General features: G+C 59.4%; 1 protein-coding gene and 1 non-coding gene across 3 annotated transcripts; both read right to left on the bottom strand.

Annotated features, from left to right (window-relative positions):
* Nucleotides 1-1,283: 1,283 nt before the first annotated feature.
* SSC5D (scavenger receptor cysteine rich family member with 5 domains) lies at nucleotides 1,284-22,963 on the bottom strand. 2 transcript variants are annotated; one of them, XM_055410548.2, is made up of 14 exons: nucleotides 22,146-22,963; nucleotides 21,649-21,675; nucleotides 21,074-21,382; nucleotides 20,349-20,468; nucleotides 20,049-20,162; nucleotides 19,405-19,713; nucleotides 17,530-17,847; nucleotides 17,102-17,278; nucleotides 16,567-16,884; nucleotides 13,937-14,515; nucleotides 13,541-13,858; nucleotides 13,239-13,406; nucleotides 8,197-8,352; nucleotides 1,284-3,339 (listed from the first exon to the last, which is right to left on the bottom strand). In XM_055410548.2, the coding sequence occupies exons 1-14, from the start codon at nucleotides 22,552-22,554 to the stop codon at nucleotides 1,349-1,351; spliced, it is 5,313 nt and encodes a 1,770-aa protein (XP_055266523.2). In that variant the 5' UTR covers nucleotides 22,555-22,963; the 3' UTR covers nucleotides 1,284-1,348. The 2 variants fall into 2 exon arrangements, with proteins under 2 accessions (XP_055266523.2, XP_088686435.1); XM_088830309.1 differs by having other exon boundaries at nucleotides 13,541-13,855.
* LOC129547399 (U6 spliceosomal RNA) lies at nucleotides 4,710-4,816 on the bottom strand. Its single transcript, XR_008684073.1, has one exon. It is a non-coding gene; the product is annotated as a U6 spliceosomal RNA (small nuclear RNA).
* Nucleotides 22,964-23,029: the final 66 nt, after the last annotated feature.

The following is a 23,029-nucleotide window of genomic DNA, read 5'->3' as shown; positions in this document are numbered from 1 at the left end:
CACAACTGGAAGCCCTGCACCACAGCCAGAGAGGAGACTCCACCCTCTGGAACAAGAGAAGGCCCACGCAGCAGTGAAGACCCAGCCCAGCCAAAAAACATATTTAAAAAAAAAAGAGAGCCCCCACTGTGTGGGGCACAGACACGCAAGGTGAGCAGTGGTTGCGACCACTCTTATTAGCTCGTGTGGAGCTCTGCTGTCACCTGCAGTAACTCCTCTAATCTTCACGGCCACCCCAGGAGGCAGGAGGCACAGCCACTACTCCCTCCTTGTACAGATGGGAAAACTGAGACTCGAGAAAGGAAATTAACTACCAGAGTCCCCACAGCCAGCACATGACCTTGAAGCCAGGGTGATCTGCCTGGGGGCATGTAACACCTTATGAGCAAGGGCCCTGGGTCAGACGGGCCTGGGTTCCAGTCATGAGTCTACTGCACACTCCCTGAGTGACCTGGGGCACAGGACCGAACGTCTCTGTGCCCCAGTGCCCTGACCTATAAAGTGGGGACAATACAGTAACAAGTATCACACAGAGAGCAGGTACCAAGGGCCAGGCCCTGTGCTAAGCACTCTCGCACAGGCATTCATCTATCAATTAATCATCACAGCAGCCCCACGGGCTGTGTATTGTTATTATCCCCCTTGAAGAGATAGGGAAACTCAGACCAAGCAGTAACTGACTCAGGGTCAGGCCCGCAAGGGCTCACACTCAGGCATTCAGACTCCAGAGCTCACCCACTCCCTGCCGAGCTGTAGAAACAGTACCCTCCTCTGCGGCTGTTCATGAAGATGCAATGACATCATGCGTGCACAGCCCTCCACACGGAGCCATACCCGTAGGAAGTGCCCGGAGAACATTAGTCATTATTACTGTGACGATGAGCTGTCATTCAGTAGGTATTAATGAAGGGCGCGTGCTGTGTCAGGCTCCATTCTAAGAGCTGCCCTCATGAACACCTTCAGTACCCTCATTACCACCCTAATCATCACCACCGTCACCACCACGGTCGTCGTCAGCCTTACCGGCATCATCACCGTGACCGCTTCCACCACCGTCATCACACCACCATCACAACAGCTATCGCCGTGACCTTCATGACCGTCATTGCCACCATAAATATCACCATGACGACATGACCTTCAGGACAGCTGTCACCACCACCTTCATGACCGCCGTCCCCCTCACAGTCCCCTTCGTCGCCTCGTGCGCTGCCTGCGCCATTCGCACACAGATGGGTCTTATGATTCCATCTCCCCGAGTGCCCCAGAAACATCATTCACACTTTGCTTTTTGGTTCTCCTTTGTTGTCGTTCTTGTTGGGGAGTGGCTTAAGTCCCTCCGATAAGGTCACACATCTCCCCGCAGAGGCCTCTCTTCCCACTCAGGGGTGGTAGTGGTTGGTACAGGTGTGGTGGGGGGCCAGGCCATCTCTGCCAGTCTCTTCACAACCTCACCCAGCTGCCCCAGGCCCTGAGCGGCCTCCACCAGCTGGCTCAAGCCCAGTGCCAGGGCTCGGCGCTCCTGTTGATCTCGCTCCAGGGCCTGGGTCAGCCTCTGCAGCTGGCTGCCCACGTCCCTCACAGCGGCCACCAGTTCTACCAGGGCAGGTGGCTCGCAAGCCATGACCCTCACAGGTGACGCTGGGGCCTCACACGGGCCCAGAGGGCCTGAGCTCGGACTGGGAGCTGGCCCGAGGGAGAGGTGGTCAGGGGGCGGTTGATCCAAGGGGTGGGCCATAGGAGCCAGATGGTCCCCAGATGACCCCACAGGGGTCACAGTGGGGTCAGGGGCTGAGCGTGGAGTCTGGGTAGGTGGAGAGGTTATTTGGGGGCTCTGGCTTGTGGCTGGTTTGAAGTGCTCAATGGACGCTATGTCCATGCTTGGGGCAGGAGACAGGCTGGACTCTGAAGCTGGAGATGTAGAGGGGCGAGGGGCCCCCGTGAAGGTCAACTGGGGGTGCAGGCTGGGCTTCACTGGAGAGGGAGAGGGAGGTTCTGTTCCCAAGGAAGTTAGAACGGACTTGGCAGTGACCACAGAAGCTGAGGTGAGGTCAGGAGTCATGGTGTGGTAAGTAGCGGTAGTGAGGTGAGGGGTCGTGGCAGGGTAATGGGTTGTGGTGGGGTAAGGGGTGGTGATGGGGTGAGGGGTTGTGGTGGGGTGAGGGGCAGTGATGGGGTGAGGGATCGTGCTGGGGTGAGGGGTTGCGGCAGCGTGAGGGGTGGTGATGGGGTGAGGGGTCGTGGTGGGGTGAGAGGTCATGGTGGGGTGAGGGGTCGTGGCAGGGTGTGGGGTCGTGGCGGGGTGAGGGGTCGCGGCGGGGTGAGGAATCGCGGCGGGGTGAAGGGTCGTGGTGGGGTGAGGGGTCGTGGTGGGGTGAGGGGTCGTGGTGGGGTGAGGGATTGAGGTAGAGTGAGGAGTGGTGGGATAAGGGGTGGTGGTGGGGTAAGGGGTCGTGGTGGGGTAAAGGGCAGTGGTGGGGTGAGAGGTCACTGTAGGGTGAGGGGTCGTGGTGGGGTGAGGGGTCGTGGTGGGGTGAGGGGTCGTGGTGGGGTGAGGGGTCGTGGTGGGGTGAGAGGTCGTGGTGGGGTGAGAGGTCGTGGTGATATAAGGAGTCGTGGTGGGGTAAAGGGTAGTAGTGGGGTGAGAGGTCGCTGCGGGGTAAGAGGTCCTGGTGGAGTACGGGGCCGTGGCGGGGTGAGAGGTCCTGGTGGAGTACGGGGCCGTGGCGGGGTGAGAGGTCATGGTGGAGTACGGGGCCGTGGCGGGGTGAGAGGTCATGGTGGAGTACGGGGCCGTGGCGGGGTGAGAGGTCATGGTGGAGTACGGGGCCGTGGCGGGGTGAGGTCGTGTGGAGCGGTCTGGGGAACTGGAAGGTTCTGGAACTGCGCTGGGCTGTGGAGACGTGCCCCGGCCTGGGGCTCCGTCCGGCTCCGGGGTCAGCCCTGAGGTAGGGGAGAGGTGGGTCGCCGCCGCCGGCGCAGAGGGGACTGAGGTGAGCTCCTTGGGAGCGATGGGCGGTGGGGTGGGCGAAAGCCCAGAGGTCGGTGCGGGGGCCACGGCGACGTCAGGGGAAGGCCCGGTAAGGCCGGGGCTCGTCGAGGTGCGGTGGGCGCCCCCACGAGAGGCCGCGGCCGGGCTGGGCGGCACCGCGGAGGGCGCGTCAGGGGTCGCCTCCGGCGTTGAGGCCGCCGTGCGGATGAGCGGCGGTGCGGCGGCGGAGGTCAGCGGAGGGTCGGCGGGCCCCGGCGCGGCGGAGCGGGGTGGGGCAGGGGCGGCGGGCGCGGTCCTGGCCGTCGTGGGCCGCAGTCGGCGCTGTGGCCACGGTCTTCTCGGGGAGCCTGGCGGAGGAAAGACAGACGGCCGAGGTCAGGCCGCCCCGCCCACCCCGCGGCGCGCCCCGCCCTCCAGACGGCGCGGCCAATGGGGAGGCGCGGGGCCTCGTGACGTCACGGGTCGCCGGCAGACTTCACCCGGCCCTAGTGCCCCACCTCCTCTCATGCTCCAATGTCTCCAAGCGCCACCTGGCGTCCTCCCCTCTGGAGGATACGGAGATGGGCGCGCGGGGAGAGGGGCACGCGGAGGGGTACCCCGGGATGCAGGATGGGGCAGTGTGTGTGCAGGTGGTGTGGGAGGATGCGGGAGGGAGCCAGGGGAATCCGGGCTGGGGGTGTGGGATGCAAGAGGGGGCGGAAGGGCAGGGATGGGGTGAAGGGAGATAAAGAGGCTGAGGGCGTGGGAGGTGCTCGGAGGGGATGTAGGAGGGGGTCGAAATCAAGTAATCAAGACTAGTATATTCTTGCCCTATTTTTAAACAATCAAAATTAATCCGAAAGATCCACAATGAGCAAAACGTCAAAATTTTAATTCAAGGCAGGATCCGGCCTACCTCACTGGAATCCCCCCTAAAATTGGCTGTCAGATCCTGGTGAGGTAGGTCGGATCCGACTTAAGTTAAAATTTTATTTACTTCATCGTGGATTGTTTTTGCATTCGTTTCTATTTTTTTAACCTATGGTATTAAGATTTTATCTTCATTACAAAATGCTTGGAATGCCCCCATATTTTAGGCCTGAATAAGGGAGAAACCATCCCCTCTTCCAGGCCCTGCTTCCAGGTAAATGTGATTTTTAACCTCTTTTGACAGATGAGGGAAATCAGGCCAAGAGGGCAAGTAATTTGCCCGAAGTCACACACCAACACAGTTTGAAGGTTACAAGGACAAGGTCTGAGCCCAAGTCCTTTGTATCCAGAGTCTGGGCCAGTAAGTATCACTTTCTTAGCGGTGGGAATGTTCTGTGCTGGCCAGTATGGTAGCCGCTGGTCACCTGTGGCTTCTGAGCACTTGAAATGTGGTTCAACTAAGGAACCAAATGTTTCTTTTTTCAATTTTTAACATTTTTATTTTGGCTGCACTGGGTCTTCGTTGCTTTGTGTGGGCTTCTTTTGCTGGGGAGCATAGGCTCCAGGGCACCTGGGCTTCAGTACATGTGGCTCTCGGGCTCTAGAGTGCTGACTTCCATAGTTGTTGAGCACAGGCTTAGTTGCTTTGTGACGTGTGGAATCTTTCCAAACCAAGGATCGAGCCCATGTCCCCTGCATTGGCACGTGAATTCTCATCCACTACGTCACCAGGGAAGTTCTCAACTTGTTTTTTTTTTTTTTTTTTACTTTGAATGGATTTCTTTTTGTAAATTTTTTTAAACAACAAAAAAGTATGGAATACTTCACAAATTTGCATGTCATCCTCGCACAAGGGCCATGCTAATCTTCTCTGTATGGTTCCAACTTTAGTATATGTGCTGCGGAAGCAAGCACCATAAGACTTTTTATTAAAGTAGAGTTGATTTACAATGTCGCATTAGTTTCAGGTGTACAGCAAAGTGATTCAGTCATTCATAAATATATATATATATATATTCTTTTTTGGATTATTTTCTTGTATAGTGTTTGTCGCTCAGTCATGTCCGACTCTTTGCGACCCCATGAATCACAGCACACCAGGCCTCCCTGTCCATCACAAACTCCCGGAGTTTACCCAAACTCATGTCCATCGAGTCAGTGATGCCATCCAGCCATCTCATCCTCTGTTGTCCCTTTCTCCTCCTGCCCCCAATCCCTCCCAGCATCATGGTCTTTTCCAATGAGTCAACTCTTCACATGAGGTGGCCAAAGTATTGGAGTTTCAGCTTTAGCATCAGTCCTTCCAATGAACACCCAGGACTGATCTCCTTTAGAATGGACTGGTTGGATCTCCTTGCAGTCCAAGGGACTCTCAAGAGTCTTCTCCAACGCCACAGTTCAAAAGCATCAATTCTTCGGCGATCAGCTTTCTTCACAGTCCAACTCTCACATCCATACATGACCACGGGAAAAACCATAGCCTTGACTAGACGGACCTTGGTTGGCAAAGTAATGTCCCTGCTTTTTAATATGCTATCTAGGTTGGTCATAACTTTCCTTCCAAGGAGTAAGCATCTTTTAATTTCATGTCTGCAATCACCATCTGCAGTGATTTTGGAGCCCAGAAAAATTAAGTCTGATACTGTTTCCCCATCTATTTCCCATGAAGTGATGGGACCAGATGCCATGATCTTAGTTTTCTGAATGTTGAGCTTTAAGCCAACTTTTTCACTCTCCTCTTTCACTTTTATCAAGAGGTTCTTTAGTTCTTCTTCACTTTCTGCCATAAGGGTGGTTCCATCTGCATACCTGAGGTTATTGATATTTCTCCTGGCAATCTTGATTCCAGCTTGTGCTTCTTCCAGCCCAGTGTTTCTCACGATGTACTCTGCATATAAGTTAAATAAGCAGGGTGACAATATACAGCCTTGACGTACTCCTTTTCCTATTTGGAACCAGTCTGTTGTTCCGTGTCCAATTGTAACTGTTGCTTCCTGACCTGCATATAGGTTTCTCAAGAAGCAGGTCAGGTGGTCTGGTATTCCCATCTCTTTCAGAATTTTCCACAGTTTATTGTGATCCACACAGTCAAACGCTTTGGCATAGTCAATAAAGCAGAAATAGATGTTTTTCTGGAACTCTCTTGCTTTTTCCATGATTCAGCAGACGTTGGCAATTTGATTTCTGGTTCCTCTGCCTTTTCTAAAACCAGTTTGAACATCTGGAAGTTCCTGGTTCACGTATTGCTGAAACCTGGCTTGCAGAATTTTGAGCATGACTTTACTAGCGCGTGAGATGAGTGCAACTGTGCGGTACTGGGGAACCGTGGGCAAATGACTTAACTGCCTTGAATCTCAGTTTCTTCCCCTTCTGTAACCCACAGATGATCCATGTATCTCCCCTATAATCATGAGGATTCGGAGAGACTGTGCGTGCACAGAGCACTCACACAGTGCCAAGCAGGTAATAGGCATTCTCATCATTACTTATATTGCCAGAGGCATTGATATCTGTGCCTCAGTTTCTCTCATCTGTGAAACGGGCACAATTATCGCACCTACATCACTCATTAGGCCTCATGTGGCTGCTACAAGGATTTATATATATAAATGCTAAAGACTAACACACATAAAGTGCACAGAATAGTGGTATATTGCTCCATAAATGTTAACTGTTCCTAGTTATCATTTCAAGAATCTCAGCTTGGTTTGTACACACAGGGGCTCAGATACCTAGAGAAGTATTGGCTTTGAATTTTTTAGACCCAAGGAACAGAAGTTAAGCTAATCATGCTCCCCTGGACATTGTCATCAATAGTTCCTGCAATGTCTCCTCTTGTTTTATGCTTTGTCCTCTTTAACCCCCGTCTGCATTCCCCTCAGCCTCTCCCATAGGCACCTCCAGTCTCCTGCGCTTCATGTGTGGTCTTAAACAACACAGAATGCATAGGTTCGTGTTAATACAAAAGTCTGTGTGTATTTTGGGGTTTGTGCTTTTAATTTCTGCAAGTAACACTCTGCTGGGCATCTCATTCTTTTCACAGCTTCTCAGTGTTGCGTTGTCAGTCCCTATACATGCTGCTGTGTATACAGCCTGCCGTTGCGTTAGCTACGGCAGAGAATTCCCTCAGGTGCAACCATTTCTCTTCTCCCTTACCCTTCTCTTGGACACCTAACTTGCCTCCCATTCCCTAATACATCCTCACACATATTCCTTTGTAAGCCTGTGAAAGAATTTCTCTGGATGCAAAGAGCCGACTCATTGGAAAAGACCCTGATGCTGGGAAAGATTGAAGGCAAGAGGAGAAGGGGGTGACAGAGGATAAAATGGTTGGGTGGCATCACTGACTCACTGAACATCAGTTGGAGCAAATTCTGGGAGACAGTGAAGGGCAGGGAGGCCTGGCACGCTGCAGTCCCTGGGGTCACAGAGAGTCAGACACGACTTAGTGACTGAACAACAACAGAGAGATCTAGGAGCAGGGTTGCTGGGTGGTAACGTGTAATCATATCTAATTTCACTGGACATCACTAGGTTGCTCTTATTGAACTGCTCTATCCAGTGGGGATGCCTGTCTCCCCAAACCCACACCTACAATGGGTATTATCGACCTTTCCATTTTTTTTCCACGTTTGCCATTGTTTTCATTTGAATTTTCTGACTCATTATGAGCGTGAGCATTTCCAGACCTCCTTGCTGGGCATGTGGGCTTCCTTGTCTGCAAATCGCCTGTTTGCACCTCTTCCCCCATTCTCTTACAGGATTGCCTATCATTCTTTTGTTGGTTTGTCGGAGTGACTAACATGGTGCAGGTTAGGATTTCTCCACCTCGGCACCATCAACATAAGGGGCTGGCTGGTTCTTTGTGGTGTGGGGTTCCTTGTGCCCTGGAGGGTGTGTAACAGCAGCCTGGCCTTGACCCACCAGGGACCACTAGCCTCCCCGTTCCCAGCCGTGACAACCTGGGAATGTCTTCACGCGTTGCCCGTTATCCCAGTGAAGACCACTGGTGTCAATAACAACCCTTTGTCTCAGGATACATTTCTGCCTGGTCTTTCTGGGGTGAGAGCTGGGTCACCACTGGGAAATCTGCAGTCCACCTCTCCATTCTGTTGTCATTTAGCCGCTGAGTCGTGTCTGACTCTTTATGACCCCGTGGACTCCCCGCCAGGCTCCTCTGTCCATGGAATATCCCAGGCAAGAATACTGGAGTGGGTTGCCATTCCCTTCCCCAGCGCCTCTCAACCCCACCTCACAAACACCCTGGACCCCGCCCCCCCAGCCACATGCCTCACCTGTGTCCCCACGGAGCCTGGGAGCTAGAGAGGGGTGGCCTGAGCTCCTGGTGGTGCCAGGGGGGCCAGGCGTGGCTGCAGTGGGGGTCTCCTTGTCTGGGACTCCTCCTGAAGGTGTGTCCCCCATCCGGGAAGGCTCACGACAATCCTCGTCACCTTGAGAGATAACAGAGAGAACCGAGTAATCCCTGTCTCTGTGTTCTGAGGCTTTCTTCCCAGGATGCCAGGTTTTAGGACTCCGTCAAGAACATAAATAGGAACTGCTTTTCCTGTTAAAATGTCAGCCCACCAAGGGCAGGCATGCTCCCTGGGTCTGTGTGTTCTCCAAATGTGTTCTAAGAAATGGCCGCATGCTCGTTCATGGTTCGTTAGTGTGTTGTTGATTTGATTTTTTTCATTAAAACATACACCGAGAAAAGGGGGCTTGCAGGGCTTCCTTGGTAGGAGTCTTCCCTGCAGCACAGGGGAAGGACACTGCGGCCCAGGTGGCACTGGCAGGCAGGTTCTCCACCACTGAGCCGCCAGAGAAACATCCATCTCTCTAGATGTTGTCCAGCTGCCCTCACAAGTGGGTGCAGATCCTCAGGCCCACTTTTATCCCAAATCCTTGCCGCTGAAAGACATGTTAATTTTTGGCAAGCAGCTGGTGGTCAAAGAAGCTGCAGGTTCGCTACAGATGACTAACCTGAAGCCCAGAGAGGGCAAGGAATTTTCCTAAGTTCACACAGCTAAGGAGCAACATTGGGCTTCAGATCCAGCAGGCCTACCTGGTTCTGAATGGAGACCTCTTTCACTGTGGGAGCAGACAGAAATAAAGCCCGAGGCTGGCCTCACCCCTGGTCACTCTGGCTCACTCCACTCCAGCCAAGCTCTTCTCTCAAGACCCCACCACAGGGCCTTTGCACAGGCTGACCCCTCTGCCGAGAAAGCACCTTTAGCTCCCTCTCCAGGCGCCCCATCACAGCTGACATCTTTACAACGGACCACAGCCCTCACCCCCTGCCACTACCCCCACCAAGCACTCCACTTCCGCCCCACTGACCTTGGTGCTGTGTCTCGATCCAGCTGAGCACACTCCCACCTCATGGCCTTTGCACGTGCATGCTGACTGCACTTTACGGAACACTCTCCAACCAGGTATTTGCATGGCTTTCCCCTTCTTTTTTTTCCTTTTCCTTTCACTTTATCTATTTTTGACTGTACTGCATGGCAGGTGGGATTTAAGCTGCCTAACCAGGGACCAAACCCTCACGCCCTGCATTGGCAGCACCAAGTCTTAACCGCTGGACCAGCAGGGGAGTGCCTCCGACCTCTTGAGGCTGTCACTTAACTGGCATTTCCTTAGTAAGTCATCTCTTGACCATCCCATTTTAAATGACAATTCTTCGCCCCTCCTTTCCCCTCCCTTTCCCTGTCCATCATGTTCCCAGGGGTTGGGACTCACGCCTGCCACACAGCAAACACCTGAGGCATGAACTAATGCCTGTGTCTTCAAACTCCATCTTCCAGGAAGCCTCAAGAAATGCTGCTTCAAATGAAATGGAAAAAGAATTCAACCTTCATCAGCTTCCATCTGCATCTCCTGTGCGCTCTCTCTAGACCTACACGATCAACACAGATCCTGTGGAATACAGATTAATGCTCCCCAAAGACGTCCAAGCTCTAACCCTCAGAACCTGAGACTATGTTACCTTTCATGGCAAAGACTTTGCCCAGTCCTTGAAATGAAGGGTTTGTCCTATGTTACTCAAGGGAACCTGATCTAATCACATAAATCCTTATTCTTAGAGAATCTATCCCAGTCATGGGCTTCCCTGGTGGCTCAGTGGTAAAGAATCTGCCTGTCAGTGCAGGAGATATGTGTTCAATTCCGAGGTCGGGAAGATCCCCTGGAGAAGGGAATGCAACCCACTCCAGTATTCTTGCCTGGAGCCTAGTGGGCTATAGTCCATGGGGTCACAAAGAGTTGGACAAGACTGAGTGACTAACAAACACAAATATCCTCACTGTAGTGACAGAGATGTAAAGATAAAAAAAGGACCACAGAGATGCAACATTGCTGACTTTGAAGACGGAGGAGGGGGCCATGCACCAAAGAATACAGGAGCCTCTAGAAGCTAGAAAAGGCACAGGAACAATCTTTCCCTTCAGCCTCAGAAGGAATACAGCCCTGCTATCTTTGATTTCGACTAGTGAGATACCTCAGCGGGGCTTCTGACCTCTAGAACTGCAAAATAATAAGCTTGTGTTGTCTTAAGCCCCAAATGCGTGGTGGTCTTATGGCAACAATAGAAACTGACATAGCTAAACTAGCGACAGCTAAAAGTCTAGCAGAGATGATGTGTCCTCAATGGGCAATGCAATTTTCTCAGCTTCAGTCTTCGCTGCTCAGAGAAGCCCCTTCCTTTTGGGGTCACCTGGTGGAAAGGATGACATCTCCTCTGTGAGCTTTTCCCCACTGCTCTACTAGAAATAATCGCTGTGTCCCTGGGATTCTACAGCTGCTGTTGATTTACGGTAAATAATTCTAACAAGCAGTGCATTGCGGTTTTAAGTGATTTCACACACATTTTGCTCATTGAGTTGGGACCTGAGGTCACCCAGACCCTTGTTCTAATTCCAGTGGAGTCACAGCTGGAACCCTGGCTGCCAGACTCCAGAATTCACACTTGCAATGACTTCAGTAATTCCCCAGTCCAACGAGCAAACTGTGTGCGAAATCGTTTAAAATGGATCTCAGCCGCGGCTCCTGAGTTCAGCTTCCCCAGCCTCATTCCCCTCCCTCCCACTTGAAACACAGGACCTATGAAAGTGTGAGAGTGTTAGTCGCTCAGTTTGCGTTCGACTCTTTGTGACCCCATGACTGTCGCCCGCCAGGCTTCTCTACCCATGGGATTCAGGACCCAGTTAATAGCATGTGTTCCTGGCACTGTCCTTGACTCTTTCCAGGGACCCTGGAGCTACGGCTGTTTTATTTGCTTTTTTCGAAGTAAGGAATTGCAGCTCAATGAAGCGGAGTCATTTTTTTCAAGGCTACCTTGCTAATAAGGACAGAATTTCTGTCTGTCGTTTCCACCTCTAAGGTAGCACATATGACCCCTGGGATTTCCATCGCGCAGTGTCTAGTTCCGTACTTATCTGTGCTCACGCACCCCCTCGCCCCCACCGGGAACAGGTCGGGTCTCAGAGGCCCGGACATCGCCGCCCTCAGAGCTACGGGCGCCCAGCATCCGACCGTCTCCGCCGCGAGGGGGCGCGACGAGACAGGGAGGCGGCGCTCGGCTGCAGAGACCGAAGGCTCTGGAATCCTGGCCACACGGCACGTAAGAGCGTCACCTCTAGACACTGAGCCCTAAGTCACGACTTAGGTGGCCACCTCCGCAAATCTCGGCGGCTCCAAGGCCTGCTACGTGCCCCCGCCCCGTCCCTCCGGCAAAAGCACAACACCTAGGCCGAAGACAAACCCGGGAAGTGGCGACAACTACCACGCGCTTCAGGCTTTTATAGCTGCGGAGTGGGCCAGCTGGCCAATCAGGAGGCGCACCGTGCCTGTGACGTCACACGGCGCTGGGCCATTGACGTCCCCCCGCCCGCCCCTCCAGCCGAGGCCTGCGGAGTGCGCATGCTTGCTGCGCGCGAGGACAAGGCGGGATCCTGAACCGGGCGAGCAAAGCACGCGACACCTGGGGGAGGGGCGGGGAGGGGCGGCGCGGGCGGGGCGAGGCAGCCGGCCCGTGGGAAGCGGAGGGACGGAGGGTCGCCGAGAAGGACGAGGACGCGGCGGGGGAAGAGGGGAGAAGCGGCCCCGGGCCGCGGGTCGGAAGGGAAACAGCTAGGAGGCTGGGCGTGGAGTGAAAGAGAAAGGAAGGAGGGGGAGAGAGCGGGAAACTGGGAGAAACAGGAGTGATGGAGCGTGGCCTTGGCAAGCAGAGAAAAAGTGAGAAAAACGGTGGGAGGCTGATGAGCGATAGAGACGAGGAGGGGGAGACGGGGGAGCGGAGGGAGACAGACGCGGAGCTGAGAAGAGAAAACTGACCGCAGAAAGCAGGACGCGGAACAGAGATGCGGAGCGTGAGACGCTGGAAAGGCCAGGAGGAGGGGAGGTCACAGGAGACGTGAGGACAGACAGACGGGAGGGTGCGCGGTGAGAAACGGAAGGACACAGCCAGACGCCGCGGCGGGGCTGAAAAGACGTTGACCGAGGCGGGGGAGGGCGCAGAGAAACAGAAATAGTGGGACGTGAGCTTGATAAGGAAAGAAAATGAGAAAGAGACACGGTCGGTGAAAAAGCGAAAAGAGTGATCTAGATGCGGAGGCTGCGAAGTTGAAAAGAGAAGGTGAGAAAGAGGAGCAGAGAGGGATCAAGAGAGACTGAGCAGGATCGAACAGAACACACACACACACACACAGAAGTGGTAGCCATCTGAGCGGGTCAAGGCCCCGAGTGTGACCACACGGATGAAAGAAGGAAAACAGGCCACAGGGAGACAGAGGCCATGGGGCAGCGGGGCTGGAGCTGTGGGGCTGGAAGCTGCCCCCACTGACCAGAGGAAGGGGTCAGGCTGGGGACAGCCCTCCATCTGAAGGCCCCCAGCCCGCGTCTGAGCCTCAGCCCCGCCCAGACCAGAGCATGGGCTGGGAGAAGAGGCTTGAGGGGCTGGGGTGGGGAGGCGGCGTGGTGACGGCATGTGCCTCCGTGTGGGGACTGGGTAACTTCTGCGGAGGCTCTAGCTCCAGGGACACGGGCTTTGACATCAAGGCTGATTCCCGGAGGCCTCAGAAGGTCTGCAGGAGGACTGGGGGCCGGACTCTGCTGAACCTGGCTTGATTCTGAGATGCAGAGCGGGGCGGAGGAAGGGATCTCCTCTTCTAGGCCCTTGTAGGACAGTTACAGACGAGCCCAGGGAGGGAAAGTTCTTAGCTTCTCTGGAGCCGAGGAATACCTGCCTGCTCTCTCGGAGACCCGGGCCAGCTCATTCAGGAGGCTCTTTCAGGAAGCACGGTGGGGAGACACCCCTCCCCACCCCATACCTGCCCCTCACCTGTGCTTGGAAGGCGCCTCATTGCTGGGGCGGGGGCCCCTGGGTTCCCCGTGGTTTCCCAGGAGAGGGTGTGTCCGGGCACCCCTGCAGCGGTGGTCCCCTTGGCCAGGTCCTCCCCCGAGGTGGGGTCCCAGGTCCAGGGGGGGTAGTCCTCCTCGTCTGCGTAGCCTGGGGAGGAAGTGGGGGAGGGGAGAGCCCCGACCCGTCTCAGGGGTCCTTGCCGCAGCTGCTCCGGAGGCCCCTGCCGGGATCTCCAGGTCGGCCCCGCGCCCCGCCCCCGCTCCGCGCCCCGCCCCCCGTACCGGTGCAGGTGAGCCCCACGTCCTCCTCGTGGTCGCAGTTGTGCTGTCCCCACGCCCGGGCCGGGCAGTCGCTCAGCGAGGATTCGCTGCCCTTGCAGCCCACGTCGTCCAGCCAGATGGGCCCGGTGCCGGGGCCGTAGTGGGTTTTGCCCACTCGAGGCCGGACCCTCCCGCAGCCTAGCTCCCAACAGACCACCATGCTGTCCCGCAGGTCCCAGCCGTCGTCGCAGACCGTCCCCCAGCGTCCGGCGTGCCATACCTCCAGCCGCCCGGCACACCGGTTGGGCCCGTCCGCCAGACGAACCCGGAACGGGCCTGCTGGTGGGAGGCCGGGATCAGGTGGGGTCAGCGGGGGTCCGGAGGGGCCAGCCTCAGCCTTCCCGTTCCTCTGCTCACCTGCTGCGCCGGTGGGGGAGGGGGCCGGGTCCGTGGATGACTCTGGAGAACCTTGTCCTGGGAGCTCAGCGGATGGCTCCACGGTGGCCTCGGAGGTCACTAATCGGGGGCCCTGGGTGGCCGGCGTCGCCACGGTCTTAGAGGTCTGTTCCCGAGGGACTCGAGAAGTCCGAGTTATGGTGGTGTGCGAGGTCAGCCTGTGGGGGGCCTCCGTGGTCAGCCTGGTGGTAAATTTGGAGGTGGGTCTTCGGGAGGCCCCGGTGGCCAGGGTGCTAGGGCTGGTGGTCCGTGAGGTCAGTTCAGGGGGACTCTGGGTGCCCGAGATCCTGGAGTGCTTAGTGGTTGACATCACCGGGGGCTGAGTGGTCGGTCTCTTTGCGTTCTTGGTCACCCACTTCTTGGTGCTTTTGGGCATCTTCCCTGGGGCCTTGGTGGTGGTTTTCTCGGGGATGCTGGGGGTCCGCCTCGCAGAGGGCTTGGTGGCCAGCTCCCCTGGGAGCCAGGCGTCCGGGTCTCTGCCCAGGCCGGGGATCCAGCTCCAACTGAAGGGGTCTGAGATGGAGTCCAGGCCAGGGGTTCCTGGAGATAGGGGTGGGGGGGCGGCAGGGGAGATGGCAGACACTGTGAGGTCCCCGGCCAGACCCCGCCCTCTCCTGGCTTCCCATGCAGACAACCACCGAGTTCCCGAGTACTCAGCCACATCACAGGTGGCATCTGAGCATCTCCTATGAGCCAGGCCCTGTGCCGGGCCCGGGGCACTCAGTGGCCACCCTGGTCCCATCCTGCCTCTGAGCATTTGCGGTCCTGAGCTGCCTGCCCCCCGTCGCCCCCTCACTGTGACCCGTCCTGTCTACCCAGCCGCTGCCCTTCCCCCTGTACCCGCTGACTGGTCACCGCCCCACCAGGGTGGCACCAGGTCACTCCCCAGCTCAGAACCCTGCTGTGGCTCCTGGGGCCTTGGGGAGGAGAGGGAAAGAGGGAACGTGCCCCAGCTTTGGGCTCCCAGCCTCCACGGCTCACCCAACATCTTTCTGGGCAAGGCAGGGAAGGTGGTGGGCACTGCAGGTGATGCCGGTGAGTGGTGCAGAACGAGGGTCAATCTGGCCCAGAGAGGGGTCTGGCGCTTCGCCCCCGGCTGCTGGAGGCAGGGGGGCCCTCCCATCCCTGGCAGCATCCTGCCTGGTTGGAGCATGTTGCTCGCCTGGGGGCCTGGGACCACCCAGGTCATCTCTGCTAACAGTGTGGCTCACAAGCGCCTGTGGGCTGCCAGCCCCATGGGGGGACCCAGCTCCTGAAAATGCTCTGCCGCTGACAGGGAGAGCGTCCCTGGCTGGCAGCACATCACGTTCATGGTCGCCTGTCATTGCCGGGGGGGGGGGGGGTTGCGGATTAAGTGCTATCTGCACCCCTCCCCTGGGACAGGAGGGTTCACAAGGGTCTCTCCCCACCCTGCCCCAGCTGCCTTCTCCCTCGTGATGTGAATCTGGGCCCTTCTGCTGTGGGAAACCTGCTCCTGAGTCTGACAGCTTCTCCGACCGTTGTGAGTCTTTCTAGAAAACTGTGGAACCTGAGGGTGGTCTTGGGGAACGTCCTGAGTGTCAGTGTGTCACACGGGCTCGCGTCTCTGTCCTTCAGTGAGCCCCGGGCCTCTCGGAGGCCAGAGCCACATTCCTCGCGCTCTGAGCCTCCGGCACCAGGCTCAGAGTCTGCTGGTGGATGGAACAACGGCACAGGAGAGAACACAGGCCAAGGCTGAGCTCGCATCAGCGGGCCCTCCATCACACCGGCTTCTCGCCATCTTTCGGTGCCCCTGTGCCTGCTTCCTTTCCTCTCGGGGAGGACAGAGCTCCCCTCCAGGAGGGAGACCCCATGATTATCAATAGGAAGAAGAGGAGGACAGATCCCAGCTGTGCCACTTAGTTGCTGTGTGACCTTGGGCAAGTTACTCAGCCTCTCTTGCTGCAGTATCATCACCAGGCCTCCCTGCTGATGGTGGAGAATCTGCCTGCAATGTGGAAGACCTGGGTTCCATCCCTGGGTTGGGAAGATCCCCTGGAGGAGGGCATGGCCACCCGCTCCAGTTTCTTGCATGGAGAATCCCATGGACAGAGGAGCCTGGTGGGCTACAGTCCATGGGGTCGCAAAGAGTTGGACACGACCAAGCAACACTAACATCTGTATCAGTAAAACGTGTGTGCAGGCACGCGCATGCGTGTGTGTGTGGTGTGTGTGCGTGCACGCACACAGTCGCTCAGCTGTGTCTGAATGTTTGCAGCCCCATGGACTGCAGCCCGCCAGGCTTCTCTGTCCGTGGGATTTCCCTGGCAAGTATACTGGAGCGGGTTTCCATTTCCTTCTCCAGGGATCTTGATGATCCAGGGATGGAACGGCATCTCCTGCATTGGCAGGCAGATTCTTTACACTGCACCACCTGGGAGGCCCCTCACACGGGCATAATGTCCATCAGTTTGGACTTATCCTGAGGTGTGAATGGGGTCACGTGGGTGAAAACAGCCCTTCAGGGGCAGGGGTTAGGAGCAGATGCTCAGTCAACATTCACACCAATGTCAGTTCCCTTTCCCTCCTCCAGGAAGCCCTCCAGGAGCCAGCAGACAGCGGGGGCTCCTCACCCACGCAGGTGACTCCAACGTCCTCGTTGTGGGCACAGTTGTGCTTCCCCCAGGGAGCGGCAGGGCAGTCGGCCAGGGCAGCCTCGGTGCCTGCGCACCTCACGTCGTCCAGCCAGATGGGGCCAGCGCCCCAGCCAAAGCGGCCAGCTGTGGGGTCGGGCTGCCGTGGCCCCCCGCAGCCCAGCTCCCGGCAGACCACGGCCGCGTCCCGCAGGTCCCAGCCATCGTCACACACCGTCCCCCAGCGTCCCGCATGCCACACCTCCAGCCGGCCCGAGCATCTGCTGGGCCCCGCCACCAGGCGCAGCTGGGGGGACCCTGGGGTGGGGGGGACACAGAGAATTCGAGGGAGACCCTCCACCATCTTCCCTCCATGCATTCACCCAGGAGGAGACCCCCACTGACCCAGCTCTGTGCTCTCCTCCCCTCTGCCCTCTGAGCGGGGAAGGGGCGCCCAGGGGGCTGTGGGAGGGCGAGGGCAGGAAACCTACGCTCAGCCCCACACTTGGGGTTCAGGGGAGAACGGGGGGCTCACCGACATCCGGCCCAGGCTCCTGCAGGGCAGTCGGGGGGGCGGGTGGAGCTGAGATGCCAGTGGTTTGTGGGGCCTGGCTCGCCGTGGGGGGCGGGGGCCTGGACGCAGCCCCCTTGGGCCCCAAGCTGTTGCTGCCCGCTGCGGGGGCCGTGGGAGGGACATACCCAAGAGGCATACCTGGGGCGTGGGAGGGGAGAGGTGACCACCAGCCCCTGCTGTGTGGCAGGCGGCTCCCCAGCCACCAGCCCAGGACCACTGTGGCGGGGATTCACAGGTGAGCATGAATGGGGCGGCAGGCCACCTGGACGGAAGGAGTGCAGACACCGGGGGGGGGGCGTCCTTCGGAAGACACAGCGCCCCAGCTCTCGCCCCTCCGGGCGAAACCCCCCAGGCCTCCCTCCCTGGCCTCTCCCCGGGGCCACCCTCACCGTCACATACGGCCCCGGCGTCCTCCCGATGGTGACAGTCGTGCTGGCCCCAGGGCCGCGCCGGACAGAACCGCAAGGCCGTCTCGTTCCCCCGACAGCGGAGGTCGTCCAGAAGGATGGGCCCCGCGCCCTCCCCGAAGAAGGCGCCCCCGGGGGCGGCCAGCGCGCCCCCGCAGCCCAGCTCCCGGCAGGCCACGGCGGCGTCCCGCAGGTCCCAGCCGTCGTCGCACACGGTGCCCCAGCGCCCGCCGTGCCACACCTCCAGGCGGCCGGCGCACCCGTGGGGGCCGTCGGCCAGACGCAGCCGGGGGGCCGGGCCTGGACGTGGGCGGGGAGGAGAGCAGAGAGGGGGGAGACTGCATGGACAGGCAGGCCCTGCGGCAGCGAGGACAGGGGAGCGGGCCAGGCCGCGTGTGGGACCTGCCTCACACCCAGCGCGGGCTGCAGAGCGGACCCTCCATCCTCACAAGTGAGGAAGAGGCTTTGACACAGGCCATCTGGATGGTCGGAGTGCAGGCACCGTGGGGGTACCCCAGGAAAATACACAAGGCCCCCAGTTCTCACCCCTCCGCTCCAGGCCCAAGTCATGCTGCAAGAGTCCAGCTCTGCTCCATCCACCGCCCCCCTGCACGTCCCTGCCTCCCCAGGGAGAGCCAGCGCACACCTGCCGACTCCTGCCCCCACCTCCCCAAGCAGGTGCCCACGCCCCAGCTGCCTTCTCCAGGCCTGCAGAGCAGAGCTTCTCAGCCTCAGCTCCCCTGACACAGGCGCTGTCCCGAGCACCATACGATGTCCAGTTGCATCTCCCAGTTCCACCCCAGATGCCGGCAGCCGACCCCGCCAAAGGCCTGCAGACCCCGCCCCTGTCACCCTAGAAGTGGGGCTGAGAGCTGGGCTAGAGGTTTGAGGGCATTTTTGTTAGGTGTTTGTGCGTGAAGGCGGGGCCAGCTCTGGGCAGTGTGGAGTCCATCTCCAACCCCCAGTTGGTGTCTAAAGGGGACAGACCAGAGAGGGTGCCACACCCCTGGCCTGCATGACCCAGATGCAGCTCTGGGTGCTGAGCTCCTGCAAGGCCCACCCCGAGGAGCAGCGATAGAGGTAAGACACCAAGCTCCCAGCCCCTCGATGGGGTTCACAACTTCTTCCCGGAGCTTACACCCTGGGGAGCCTGGGCTGACCTTCCAGGCTTCAGAGGCCACAGCTCAGCCCCCACGGCACAGCCCTCAGAGGGGTCAATCTCATGGCTCCGGGTCCCCCGACCTGTGTCGCCCTGGTCTCCACCCCCACTACACCCCACACGCCAGACCCCCACATCATCCCTCTGTGCGGCTGGCCAGCCGGAGGTCATGCTCTGGTGGAGCCTCGGCTCCATCTGGGAAGGGTGGGGCTGTGTGGGTGGGGATGCGGCTCCAAGCGGCTCTCAGCTCCCTCTCCCAGTTCCCACCCACTCCCTGAAGCATTTCCTGGCCCCTGCCCGGGTGAGTGGACGGATGTCTGCCTCCAGTGGGTCCTTGAACTTGCCCACCCCACACCTGTGCGCCGCCCCGCCCTTTGCCGGCTGCGTCCTCTTCCTGCAGCGCGAGGACTCCCAAGTCGGGAGAGAGAGGTCTTGGTCAGAGCCCGCGTGCATGAGGCTGAATGGGTGTGGGTGTCGGGAGGAGGTAGGGGGACAGGGCCAGGGGTAAAGACAGGGAGAGAGGGGAGGAAGGGAGCGAAGAAGGAGGAAGAAAGGGAAGAAGGAAGACAAGAAAGAGGGAAGAGTGGCTGAAGAAATTTTTTGAAAGTCAGGACATCCTTAGGAGAATGGTATGGGGCGTGGCCCGCGGGAGGGGCGTGGCCCGCGGGAGGGGCGTGGCCCGCGGGAGGTGCACGTACCGGTGCAGACCAGTCCTGCGTCCTCGCTGTGGTCGCAGTTGCTCCGGCCCCAAGGGCTCCGGGGACAGTCTCTCAGGGCCTGCTCTCCGCCTCCGCACCCCACGTCGTCCATCCACACGGGCCCCGCGCCCGGGCCGAACCGGGCCCCCCCGGGGGCGGCCAGCGCGCCCCCGCAGCCCAGCTCCCGGCAGGCCACGGCGGCGTCCCGCAGGTCCCAGCCGTCGTCGCACACGGTGCCCCAGCGCCCTCCGTGCCACACCTCCAGGCGGCCGGCGCACCCGTGGGGGCCGGAGACCAGGCGCAGCCGCTCTGCGGGGTGGCCGGGAGGGGGCGCTGTGAGGGGCCTTGTGGAGGCAGCTGGAGGCGTTTTCTGTCTTTGAAAACGGAGGCCCCGCGGGTTCAGGGGCCTGAGATCAACCGACCAGTGGCAGAAAATCAGGGTCTGGACAGGGCAAGGGGTCTGGGGGCCTGCCGCGAGTGGACACCCGGGTCTACTGACCAGGCGGGGAGCCTGGGCCTGACTGAATCCCTGGGGACGTGGTACTCCCCTACCCTGCACCTGGAGATCCTCAGTGTGGTCCGGGGGGCCTAGGGCCTGACCCCTTCTGGAGTTGTTGCAGACCAAAGGCCTGTCTCGGACTTACCCTGGCGGGGGGCTCCGGCAGTCAGCACTGGGGCCCTGGTGGACTTGGCCAGCTTGGGCGGCCTGGGGCTCTTCTTCCGGGAGCCACTCTGGGGAGTCCCGGCTGGGCGGGGGGCTGGGCGAGGAGGGGGACAGTGGGGAGGGAGGTTGGCAGCTTAATCGGGGGCTGTAGGTCAGTCCTGAGAGTCCTCAAGGGTCTGAAGGGAGCGTCGTGGGGGCCCCGGGGAGGGTTGAGGAGTCAGGCTTCTGTCCCTTCTCCCTCACGGCCAAAGCAGGAGACAGAGCACAGGCGGGGGCTCACCAGGCGTCACCGGGGGATCCTCAGAGCTGGGGCTCAGCTCCCCTGCCAGGCCCGGCCAGGGGTCCCCATCCAGGACTGAAGGTGGGTCATGGTGGTCCCTGGAGTCTGTCCCACGCTGGCCTTGGGGACAGCAGCGTGTTGCTGGAGGGCATGCTCTCTCCTGTGGGCCCGTCTCAGGCCCAGGCCGCCCCCACCCCACCCGGCGTGGCTGAGTGTCACCCAAGCCAAGTAGGCTCCCTATCAGTTTTTACCCTTGCCTTCCTCTCTGTGAAAACATACTTTTTGCTGACACAGTTGATAAGTGGCCCATGAGGAAAAATAGTCATGAGACCCCCTGAGGGGAGGGACAATCCCCAGTTTCGGTCTGTGCAGACCAGCTCTGGCCCCTTTAAGTCCTCCCGCACCTCTTTAGGTGGGGGAAGCACAGGTGCAAATAAATAACTCTGACTTGCCATCTGCCTGATCCATCCTGTCTGTATGAGCTTGCTGTGTGAGTTCATGATAAACTTCCTAGTTCTTTACAGAGCTGCAGGCTTTATCAATCTCAAAGTTCTTTCCAAAGAGTTTGGAGGATGTTCTTCCATCCCCCACAGTCTAACACCCTGGTGCTATGGCAAGGGCAGGCTCTGAGTGAGGCAGGGGTAGGGTGTCTGGACTTTCGGATGCTCAGAATTAGTCACTGGGCTGAGGGTCCCTGGGCATTGCGGAGCTTGAGGACCCCTTACCTGCACAGACGACCCCCACGTCCTCCTCGTGTGAGCAGATGTGGGCCTTCCAGCCCCGGTGTGGGCAGAGGCCCAGCTGCCGCTCCCCGCCCCGGCAGGCCAGTTCGCTCAGCCACACGGGCCCCGCGCCCTCCCCGAAGAAGGCACCCCCGGGGGCGGCCAGCGCGCCCCCGCAGCCCAGCTCCCGGCAGGCCACGGCGGCGTCCCGCAGGTCCCAGCCGTCGTCGCACACAGTGCCCCAGCGCCCGCCGTGCCACACCTCCAGGCGGCCCGCGCACCCGTGGGGTCCATCAGCCAGACGCAGCCGCTCTGCGGGGACGGAGGAAAGGCTGTGACATCCTGGAGACCCCGGGGCCGGCGGGGAGGGCAGGGGCTGGGGGCTGTCCTGCAGGGGCGTGACCAGGAGCCCCTTAGGAAGCAGGAAGCTGGGTGACCGCGTGGTCCTGCAGAAGTGGTGTGCGGGTCGTGGGCACATGGGGGTGGCCAGGGTCCAAGGGAGGGTGAGCCCGGGTTGGGCGTGGGGAGGGCCTGGAGCTGAGTGCGCCCAGATGGGAGAAGTGTTTGGGGCCACTTACCAACAGCCTGGGTCCCCATCAGAGCCACTGGAAGGGAGGTTGGAGGGGTGAGGCAGTGAGGTCCTCGCTCCTCTGAACCAGAAACCCCGCCGCGGGGAAGGAGGACTCGGGCCCAGCGCCTGGCCGAGGCTCAGGTCCTTGGGATGGGCGGAGCCTGGAGGCCTCAGGTCTGGGCAGGGGGCCAGGCCCTTGGCGCTCCCCCCTGGGGGCCTGGCTAAAGGTGAATGAAGGGTGAACCCCCCTTGCAGGGTCAGGGCTCATGGAGGGGAGAGGAAATCCTGGGGTCTCCTGAGAGGGTGGGACTCAGGGTGCCCGAGGCCAGATCCCTGGAGGATCAGTCAGAGGCAGCCAGATGTCCAGTCCCCCCCTCCGCCCCCCCCCCACCAAGCAACAGGGATGGGGCCCGGGAAACTTGGAGACTCTGCAGTGGGTCAGCTCAGGGGTCAGAGGGCTGGACCCGGGCCCCTGAGTCCCGGAGGAGGGGAAGGGTCACTCACCGAGGAGGCAGGCCAGGACCCTCATGTTTGCAGAGTCGGGGTGGGGACAGGGTGGAAGCGGATGGGAGCAGGAGCGGGGAGGAGGGGACCGCCGACGCAGGAGGGAGGGGAGCGCCTGCCGGAGGCGCCCTGGACCCGGGGAGGAGCAGGCGGGGGCTGGACGCTCTGCAGGAGGAAGAGAGGCTGCCGAGGAGGCAGCAGGGGACAGGAGCGGGGCGGGGAGGGGGCTGGCCGGCGGCTGAGGCCTGGGGAGGAGGGCGGTGGCGGGCGGGAGGGAGGGTGTCCAACTGCAGACACCCACACAGGAGACAGCCGGCTGGCCAGAAGTGCCACGCTCAGAGAGGCTTGGGGGGCTGCAGGCTGCAGGGGAGGATCCTGACAGGGGTGCAAGGGAGGGGTGCCCACCCATCTGCTACTTCTCCTGTCCCACCAGGGTGGTGTGCCGGAACCAGAGGGCTTTGAGGGTGGGCTCACATCAGCTGCCGGGGTTGGGGACCTGGTGCAGCAAGAGGGCTTGCGGGCAGACACCAGGAAGGACTTCCTGGACTGGGAAAAGAAAAAGACTCCCTTCTCCATTCCCCCTGGTGGATTTGTGAGCAGAAGTCATATCAGCCCCCTGTATGTCTCCCGAGAAAACTGGGGTCAGGGGTCGAGAGAGCCAAGGGTCAAGACTTGGGTGGGGGAGGACGACTGCACACACGCATGCACACACACACACAGGAACGCACTCTTTCTGCACTAAGCAGCTGTGAGGTGGAAAAAATTCGGTAATGGGGAGCGTGAGTCAGAGGGCTGGCAGGGAGCTGGGCTGCCTGAGCTCATCGCCTCCCCTGCCCCCAGTCCAGCACACTCCCCCCCCCAACAATTACTGTCAACCTCGGGAA

Source organism: Moschus berezovskii, chromosome 22, assembly GCF_049115385.1.
Source record: "Moschus berezovskii isolate FMDL1 chromosome 22, NW_MosBer_1.0, whole genome shotgun sequence".
Taxonomy (NCBI): Eukaryota; Metazoa; Chordata; class Mammalia; order Artiodactyla; family Moschidae; genus Moschus; species Moschus berezovskii.
The sequence above is the reverse complement of the archived record's forward strand: the minus strand, read 5'-3'. Positions and strand labels throughout refer to the sequence as shown.